Genomic DNA, 10659 nt, shown 5'->3' on the forward strand with positions numbered 1-10659 from the left:
AAAATAATTTAAAAGATATTAAAAGAATGTAAATTAATTCTTAAATATTATTTATACAATTAGAAATTTGGTTTTTTTGCTTCATATTTTTAATTTATTTTAAAATAAAATAAACTAAACTAATATAATATCTTTTAAGTATTTTTATTTAAATATTAATATTCTATGTATTCCAAAGATTTTTTTAAAAATTTTAAAAATAATTTTATTTTATGATGTATTAATTCTAAATATAATATTATTTTCATAAAATAATATTATTACTTTTAATTTCATAAGAAATGATATTAAAAATTAATATCTTGTAATATTTGATACTAGAACTTTCAAACTATAATTTTTTTTTTTTAATTATTTTATACTCTGATTGAATTAATACGTTAGGTTAGATGTTCTATATTGTAATTATAAATTTAAATTTTTATATTAGTATAAAAAAATTTAATTATAAAATAAATTATTTAAATAATTAAAATTTAAAAATTATAACATATTTTTATATCTTTTAGTATATTAAATGGTATTTATATAGTTTTATAGGACTAATATTTTTTAATATTTTAAGTATAAAAAAATACTTTGGTAGGCAATACTTTGTGTTAAATAGAATAATAATAAAACAATTACTTTTAATAAGTTCTATTCATGTCAAATATTTTTAAATTAAAAATAATTTATATGACTGTAACAAATGCGTCACTTCAATCTTTTCTGCTTTTAAAATATATCGTGGCTGCATGTAAAAATACTCAAATTTTTACTATACATAATTTTATAATTTTAAATTTTTTATATGTAAAGTTCTATAAATTAGCAATTAAAATTTAAATATTTTTCTATATTTCATATAAAGATTAGAATTCATCTTTAAATGCTTTAAAGAAAAAAATGTGATAAAAGATTTTTTTTAAAATTTATATATTCTTGAACTCTAGTAAAAAATAAAACTAATAAAAAACAAACAAACAAACAAAACTCATTTCTAACCACATAAACTACCAATCAATTCTATTATGAAACAAATTAACTAGTTTTTTTTTTTTTTGTTTGAACTAACTTAAATATAATCAATACTTTTGCTACCATTAGAGAATGTTAATTTATTTTAAAAATTTATAATTTTTATAAAATTTTAATCTATAAAATATTATACTGAGAAAAAGTCAACTTCTTATATGTATAATTTTTAGTTAATTTTTGAATTCAAAAATAGTTTATGTATATATATATATATATATATATATATATATTCAAGAAGAAACAAGAAAACCCAGAATTAGTAAAATATTGGTGTAATTATTATAGTGATAAATTTATATGTATATTTCTAAAAATCTAAGCTAGATATATTTGAAAAAAAAAAAAAAAAAAAAAAAAAATCCAAAGGTGTCTATTTAATTCAAATAAAATATCAAAATGTCCATGTTGCATAATTCAATATATTTAATAGTTTATCACTCTCTCTCTCTCTATATATATATATATGTACATTTTAAATTGTTTTTAGAATTCAAATGAAATATTATAAATAGGAAAAAAATTAAACTTTGTTTCAAAATCTATATTTCGAAATAAATGCATCCAATTTAATAGTTGAAAAATAACATACTTGAAATGAAAGAGTTTTAAAATGATTAATGTAATTGCCTTTAAATCCAAAATTATAGTATGTTTAAGATTGTAATTTTTTTAATAAATTCAATTTTGTAAGTTTAATTCTTTGAAAAACTATTGTTTTGAAATAGAAACAAGTTATTTCTGAATTTTTATTTATTTTTTTATTTCATGGTATTTTCAAATAATTAAGTAACAAAGATCTAAAATTGATTAAACTATTACAATGCAGAATTCTATTAATAAAAAAATAAAAATAAAAATATACTATTCAATATCTCTCCCAATGCTCTATTGTTCATCCTACTAAATAGACTTTTACAAAATGGGCTTATTTTACACAAAGATGTCATGACGTAAACTTTTCTACGACTTCACTGAATTGTTCGAAATGCCATTATACCGACACAACTGTTTTGTCTTCTCCTTCTGGATTCTTACATGAAATCGTGAACCTTGTCGACCTGGGATTGATTCACTATCTCTTACCGTTAAACTGATGCAAAAAAGTTCATCGAACATGGCTCCGTTACAACAAAAATGCAAAACTAATAAACAAAACATATCGTTGCTCGCGGTGTCGGTGATGATGTCTCAACTGATCACGATCCGGCGAGGCTTCGCATGAACTTGTTATCGGCAGTGCTTTCGAACTTGAATTTGTTTGAAGGTCATCAGTCCGTGGTTATCTTCGTAATCTGGGAGCACTAAGACGATGTTTTGATTGTACCCACTTGGTCAATGATGTTGTTGACGAGCACCATAAACAGACGCCACAATTTGGATTGCAGTCAAAGGACGATGAGATCCGGTGTTGTATCGCGCTTCAATTCTGCTCTCTTGGATTGTGGGGATGTAGTCATTGGACTAGTTTGAAGCGGCCGAGACATGACGTATCTATACTCTGCCGTGGGTGGAGGAGGTGGCAATTTCTGCACTACTGGACTGGTACTATCCGAATGACGATCCTCGAATTTTGGTGCCAGTGGACGTTGGTCCTGCGGCACGGGGACAATTATTGTTAATCCAATTCCAGACGCATAACTACCCTTGACCGAAGTTTGCGCGGTCTTGCAGAATGACGCGGCGAAAGATGGTGATTCTTCGTTGGGATTTCCATCACTGCCGAAAGAATTAGTGCAACGACCATTTGCACTAGGGCTCTCACCGCCTGGCGATCTCTGCATCATCGAAGATCCACAGCATTCATGAGATGAGGGAACTTGAAATCCTGGAAACAATAATGGACCAGATGCTTGATTTGGAAGTCCTAACTTACCGACGGTGTACCCCAGCTTTTTTCGCTCGTGTTCGGCGAAAAGTTGTCAGCCTCCCATTCCCTGACAGAATCTGAGTATGTGGGGGTCTGTTGGACACCAAGTGGGATTGTAGAATGTCGATACTCTTCGTTGACCAATAGTATTGTCGATTCTTCTGTTGAATTGCTATGTAATACGTCGGAAACTAATTTGCTCCGGGGATTAAAAATGTGAGGATCATACTCTGGGCTATCACAATTGATCCATAGAGATTCACTACCGAAACCAGAAATGCCTCGCGAGGTTTTCTGAGATTGTGTGCGGTGCCCCATGTAAGCTGCCTCATTCATCAGCAAATGAAGCACACGCGTGGCTCTTCTTTGAAGAGCTGAGCCTCTGTCAATACTGCAGCACAGAAGTTGAAGACCAACCAGTTAACACTACTTTCCTTGTTGTTGTTTTTATGTGTGTGGGTGTGCGCGCTGTCAATTTAGGAAAGCGCAGAGATTCTTTCTAATTTCATATCGATATGCAAAATGAAACTTGAAGGCGTGAGCACTGCAGCTTACCCCTTCCAATCTACGTAAACGAAGCGAGTGAGTTCCTCGAGTCTGTCTTTGTCTTCACGAAACTCCATCACTAAATGATCTGGACCGTGGCCCAGCAGATACTCCAGAAGAATGAGCGACTTGTGAATTTGTCTCCAGTATTTTTGGGTCCTAAGAGCGAACCTCTTGTGGAGGACTTGCACGACACGCAGATAATCTTCAGAGTTGACTAGAAGTTTCGAAATTTCAGCCATTTGCTTCGTGGTCGGCCCCCACTCATCAGCGTTAGTAGCATCCTCCGTCAGGCTGCAACGATCAGTGTTTACACAAAATAAATCAATGTAGAAGGCTACAAATCTCGGCTGCAACATTAACCGCAAGATACAGAGAATAATCAGAGACGAATATTGGGAGCGAAGTGAAACCGGCGTACAGTTCTGTGGTAGTGACATCCACCAAAGCAAGACGCGCAATTTTGAGGCTGTCTTTCAGCAAGTAGGAAGCTCGATTCTTTAAGCTCCCTAGATCTGCTATTCCAAGAATTTTCCGATTGTCCATCCTCTGTGGCTCCATGCATCAAATTACAAGTTTCAATCTCTAATTCCTGTGACCAAAACTGCCCTCAGCGTCGAAAAAAGTCCATCACTGCCAGCACACGGCTCACAATGTTGTGCTGCTTCAGCGTCGCATCGGCCAACTTCCACCCAGAGCTTGGCGTCAAGTTACTCAACACTGCATCATAGCGTCGTCTGCGTGCTTAGAGACGCAAACAGGCCCTCTACATACGCTACCAATTGAGCATGAACCCTCCAGATCAGAACTGATGAAATCAGCTCTCCTACCGTACACTGTCGCTGCGCGAAGTTCGGCAGGCTCTAGCTTCCCAAGTACAACTTAACGACTATCTGGACGCATGGAGCACATCAGTTGGTGGACAGTGCCCGCTTCCCCCCACAACCCTCTCCCTCTCAAACCTGGATTCTATCAATCTGCATGGGTCTCGGATGGCGCTAACTTAGGTGGCACCAGTCCAGAGGCTGCGACGGTGCGATCTGATGCGCACATAATATATATATATATATATATGTATTTTGTTAGGGTGCCAGACTTGACGTGAAAGCTTTCCGCAAGGCGCTCCGCTCGATGGCGGGACTGGGTCTTCCCAGCACCAGACTTGTTCTGCAGCTCTTGTTTTTTCTGCTTTTTCATCAGTCTAGCGCAATCCAGGTGGGGCGGGGGGGGGACTGATTAGATTAGATCTTTTCTTCGATGGCCGAGAATGTGATGTTTCGATGGCTTCGAGCGTGATCCTCTTGAGCGCAGCTCGAACTGCTGAAACTGTTATTTATTTTAGCCATTATGTTTTTCAAAAATCATTTGTGTTGATTAGAAGAAAAAAAAAAAAAAATCTATTATTGTAGTAGTAAAATTACTTGTTAGAAAAAGAATAATTCATCAAAATTTATTTTAGATAATAATCTTTTCAAAATTAAAGATTGTAAAGTTATCAAAGGAAAAAAACTATATGCAATTACTATATGTCATAAGATAGATTAGAAGAAATTTTGAAAAAAAATCTTAAAAAAAAAAAAAAAAAAAAAAAAAAAAAACGAGATTATAAGGTTATAAGAAAAAATAAAAGATAGAATTTTGTTAGAAATATATATTAAAAATTGACTTTTAAGAAGTTCCAGTAAAAAAAAAGAAGGTCAAGATAATACAATACAACATAATTTAACATTAAAAATATATTATGAATCATGCCAATTTAAGTCAATACTTTCGAATAAATAAGAAAATACGAAAATAAAAAATAAAAAATAAAACAACATTAAAATAGATTAAAAGTAACTTTGGAACAAGCAGTTTCTAACCATTTAAATACTATTACAACCTTTCAACAAAAAAACATGTTCTATTAACAAATACAACAATTTAATTATATGAATATTTAATTAAAAAAAAAAACTCAACACTCTTCCATACTATAAATTGAAGGAAAAAGAAGAAATGAAAAAAGACAACAACAAACAAATAAACCAAAATAAAATGTGATTTAAAAAATAAATAAAAATAAAAATAAAATTCTATCTCAACTACAATAATAGAGATAATTAGATATGTATAATGTAATGACCTCTTCACACTTTATACTATCTCCTTGACTTCCAAAAATTTGACTTTTCAATTAAAAAAAGAAGTAACCTTTACACACAGCTTTTAGCCACAAGCTCGTAGACTTTTCAGTTTAAAGGCCACTTTAGATGAAGGGTTTAATACATATGACAGATGTGATGAGTATAGGTAAAAGTAAGATTTTATTTTTTTATGCGGGGCGAAAGTGTGCATGAATGAGAGGGATGCAGAGAAGGAAGCGTGGGGGGTGAGTTGGTGCATCGCCGGGATGTCGGTGGTGGCTCGCATCCACCGGAATCAACTGGAATCAGCCTTATATATATATAATCTTTTAACAATTAACATGTAGTATATTAATTTATAGATAAAAAAATAATAATTACTTAAAAAGATCAATGATAATTAAATAAGAATAAAATAAGAATCAAATTTTTTTAACTATTAATAAGATTTTTCTAGACTTTAATTAAAAAAATTGAGCTATTTTTGAAGTATTAAAAAAAATATTAAAATTTAATTTTAAAAATATTTGATTTTAGTTGCCTTCATATTCATAGCTCAATTCTTCAAGTTCCTAAAGTTATTAGATTTAGATTACAATGTTATCAAATTTAATTATAATAAATACAATTCAACCAAAAATCTTCTTTCAATAGTAATGTGGTTTGATATAATTATATTTGCAAAATCAAACTCTCTTAGTGACTAATTTTACTGTAATGGTATTTTATTATATTTTCTTTAGCAAATTAATAGAAGCTAAAACAAATGAAGTGATTCTTTTTGCAACTTGTATATATAAATGCAATACTAAGATCATTCTTAGTTTTATTACCAAATTTTCACTCTCAAATGACTTATGAAATCTTTTATATAACAAAATTATGAATTACTTTGAAAATATTTTTAACAAAAGTTTACTAAAAACATATAAATAATAATATAGATATATAAAAAGGAGAATGATAAAGCAACCCAAATTTTTACTAAAGCGATCTATTCTACTTTAACCATCATTGCATCCTTGCAGCCTCCACCCCTATTCTTAGCCATTCTTTATTCTCAAATATTGCTAAGAACAAGAGCAGGGAGCTAGGAACATTGAGAACAAGGGTGATGGTTTAGAAAAAAGAAATGGCTAGAAATAAGGATGAGGTTGAAAGAGTACAATTATGGTTTAAACATATAGATTGACTTAGTAAAAATTTGGATCACTTTATCATTTTTCTATAGAAATATTTATTTAATTTATTTACTTATAAAAAAATGGAATTTATTTGTAATTTTAAAAATAGGTATAATTATTATTTTCTAAATAAATTTTAAAAAAATTTAAAACTTGAATGTAAAGATAAAATAAAAACTATGCATGTCTTATGGAACTTAAAATTTAATATAATATTATAAAAAAAAGGCTCACTTGAATTATTATAATTAAAATTGAGTTATATATATATATATATATATATATATATATATATATATATATATGAATAAAATTTAAGAAATTACATATTTATTGAATATTTATATATAATATTTAAATTTTTGAGAAGTTTTTTTAAAAATCAATTTTTTTGCATAATGTTAATTTTATGATTAAATCATATTGATGTATCAATAAATAAATAAAAAATTAAACTTACTTGAAATAATCTCTAATTTACTATATATAATATGATTAAATCAATAAAATATTAATTAGTAAAATAAATTTTAAAATAATTATATTAAATAATTAATATTTTAAATTTTGAATTAGAATATCTAAACTTTTTATTTATAATATTATAGTTAAAATTAAGAAATTTATAAATTGACCCAACTCCCATGCTCTTTTTAATCCTATAATTGATTACAGCCAAGTGTTGCATAAGTAGAGACATCTACACAGTGTAACTTCCCACAATTTGAAATTGTGAAAGGTACACTACAAGGATCTTTGCAAAGATGTAGAATATGTAAATATAATGGATATAATTCAAATTCTAGTACTTGTCTTAAATATCCAATTTTTCAAGCCTTAACACCTCAATAAGTATTTCTATGATTCTTAATTGATTTAAAAAATTTATTTATAAAATCAAAAATTATCTAAATTTAATAAATTATGTTGCATCAACAAACTGTAACATATTTATCACAAGATATAGAATGAGACAAAATGCTTGCATTAATTAATGAACATAAATATATTCATATACATACTATATTGTTACTCAAAGTTGCCACCATGTTATTCTATATTTATTTGGTATTTTTTGATTAAAAAGACATACTATAAGTTTATCTTATTTTTAAGAAATATTCCTAAATTACTAATATTGGCTCTTTTTTGGATGACCTTATTACTTGCTTTGTAATGATATGCTCCAACCCTCTCTCTCTGATATCATCACAATTGGTATAATGAGTATTCTCTCCTTAAAGTTGTTATGTCATTATTCTTGGATATTAAAAGGTTTTCATGTATTGGAATTGCTTTCTTTTGATGCAGCCTTTTTTTTTTGATGAAATGATATTGGATTTTGTTATGTTTGATTCTAACATATGCAATATAGATTTTTAATGAGTTTGGTGGCACTGAGATTATTACAATGCAAAGGAGAAGATTCCATCATATTTACTTTGAAGTTGTATAGTAATGACTGAGTCCATGCAATTTTCTTTGCTGCTTTGCTCATGAATTTATACTCTGCTTTTACAATCGATGTTGCCATTGTAGGCTATAACCTACTTTTTCACAAGATTGATACTTCCTAAGTTTAATAAATATGCTGCTTGTTGACTTCTTGCCATCTAGATCATGTACCTAATTAGAGCTAGAGAATGCACCAAGTTGCATTTTATTTTGCTCTAATATGTCCTCATTGCTTATGCCTTAGAAATGTTGTAAGACCTTTTTTTCCATATTTATATAAGTTTAGAGTGGCCTTGTCATAAAACGACTAAAAACACTTACTATGTACAATAAATCTAATCTAATGTGTGTGACAAATATCAAATTCTCAATAAGACTTTGATATTTAATTGTATTTGTTGATTTTAAATATATTACTAAATTTAGATGGACTAATTCTTCTATAGATGTAAAATAAGGATTGGATTCTTCTATGTCATATTTCTTGAAGAATCTAATGGTGTAACTATGTTGCACAATCTGCAACTTGTTGTGTAAGCAAATCAATTGTAACACTAAGTATAATTTCATACATCTTAAATTTGACATATTTTACTTATTTTCTAATAATGTTTTTACTAACTACATTCTTGTGGTGTCCTTTTCTATTAGCATTATATTGTCAATATAAAAGACTAAAATAATATAGATTCCATATTTGATAATTTTGGTGTAAAAATTATAATCTGTATTTCTGCGATGAAGTCTAAGGGTAGTGATATACAAATCTATATCCCTATACCATACTTGTTCAAATTGTCAAAGTCCATATATTTCTTGCTTTAACTTGCATATGAGGTTTTTGTATTGATTTTGCTTAAAGCCTTTTGATTATGTCTTATAAACTTCTTCTATAAGTATTCCATTTAAGTATGTGGCTTTGACGTCCAAGTGGAGCATGTTCCAACAATTCATAGCTACTAAAGTAATAATTACTCTTATTGTAGTCCATTTTAATGTGGATGAGGAGATTTCTTAGAAATAATACTCTTATTATTATTGAAACCCTCTTACTATGAACCTTGCTTTCAATTGTAGTTTCTTCTCATATGCCAAAATTTTTGTACAAAAGATCTACTTGGTTGTAATTGCTTTCTTATCCATAGGTATAGAAAGTAGATTCTAGGTTCCATTGTCAATAAGTGAATTATATTTGCTTTTCATTGCATTGTACTAGATGAGGTCTTTGTAGGCCTTATTAAAATTCTTTGGTTTTGAGGTAGTGTCTAAAGAAAGTATATAATATTTTGAGTAGTGCAATGTTCCTTAGAGTCTCAATGACTTTTATGTTGATAGAATACTAAATCCTGTGGTGCTTGGCAAGGATGGTGAATTGAAGTGCTACATAGATGAATTACTAATATTGCTTGCATCTTAGAAGGGTGAGTTGATATCAACCTATTATTATATATCTTTTCTTGTGTGGATTTTACTAGCTAAATTAAAGAATTCAAAAGGGATTTTTAAAACTTTAACATTAGGCATTGAAGAAATGAGAAGGAATACTATATAAGTTTGTTAAATCACACATTGATTGATAAAAAAAACTTTATTTTTATCTAGATCGAAAAAGTGGTAATCCTTTGTCCAAATATTGTACTTAACAAAGATATATAAATGTACTTTAGGTTCCAATTTTTTTCTTGGCTCTTTTTATTATAGGTATTTATTGTATATCCAAAGACCTTTAGTTTTTTTAGGTCAAGTACCATGCTAGTATAGATTTTTATTGGTGACAAATTTTGATTTGTCTTGGATAGGGTGAGATTTGTCAAATAAGTAGTAGTAGCAATTACTTTCAGCTAGAGAAGATTAGGTATCTTTGCATCAATAGCCATATTCTTTGCTTTGTCAAGAATTATTTGATATTTTTGCTCCACAATTCCATTTTGGTATGAGATATAAGGCTTTCTGATGAAACATACTATTCTTTATTGTTTGCAAAAGAAAATGAAATCATTGAATAAAAATTTATCTCCTTTATATGTTTGAAGTGTTTATATCTTGTCTTTAGTTTTTTTGATTTGTTGATGAAATTCCTTAAAGGTCTCAATCACATTGTTTTTGTATTTCAAAAAGAAGATCCATGTTTTGCAATTATAGTTGTTTGTTATTATAAGGAAGTACCTAGAACTGCTCAAGAAAGTTGTTTTAAATGGTCTACATAAATTGGAATGCAATAAGTGATGTTTTTTTATTGATTTGGTAATAGTGGACTTTGAGCAACTTCTTTTTTGTGCTTTGCCTTTGGTGAATTCATAGCAAAAACTCTTTTCCATTGATATGTATAGTATGTTGTTGGATCATTACTACAAAATATGTAAAGAGTGGCAATTTATGTGTCCAAACATCTTATTCTAGATTTGGGCATCATGTTGTTTGATCATAAGTAGTTATGGTTCTCTTTCTCTTGGCACAAGTT

The 10659-nt window shown here is 29.0% G+C and overlaps 1 protein-coding gene across 1 annotated transcript; it reads right to left on the reverse strand.

The window, feature by feature from the left end:
- Positions 1-1823: 1823 nt before the first annotated feature.
- LOC112291171 (uncharacterized) lies at positions 1824-4399 on the reverse strand. The gene is made up of 4 exons (XM_024538259.3): positions 3855-4399; positions 3443-3727; positions 2894-3278; positions 1824-2795 (listed from the first exon to the last, which is right to left on the reverse strand). The coding sequence occupies exons 1-4, from the start codon at positions 3992-3994 to the stop codon at positions 2406-2408; spliced, it is 1200 nt and encodes a 399-aa protein (XP_024394027.1). The 5' UTR covers positions 3995-4399; the 3' UTR covers positions 1824-2405.
- Positions 4400-10659: the final 6260 nt, after the last annotated feature.

This window comes from Physcomitrium patens, chromosome 14, assembly GCF_059467195.1.
Source record: "Physcomitrium patens ecotype Gransden chromosome 14, ASM5946719v1, whole genome shotgun sequence".
Taxonomy (NCBI): domain Eukaryota; kingdom Viridiplantae; phylum Streptophyta; class Bryopsida; order Funariales; family Funariaceae; genus Physcomitrium; species Physcomitrium patens.

Bases quoted from the DNA above. Each gene is read 5' to 3' on its own strand.
- LOC112291171 (XM_024538259.3), bottom strand. From the start codon at position 3,994: ATGGAGCCACAGAGGATGGACAATCGGAAAATTCTTGGAATAGCAGAT. The intron at 3,279-3,442 runs GTAAGCTGCAGT...TCTGTGCTGCAG, and splicing joins GTTTACGTAGATTGGAAGGG to TATTGACAGAGGCTCAGCTC. The intron at 2,796-2,893 runs GTAAGTTAGGAC...TCGATGATGCAG, and splicing joins AAAGCTGGGGTACACCGTCG to AGATCGCCAGGCGGTGAGAG.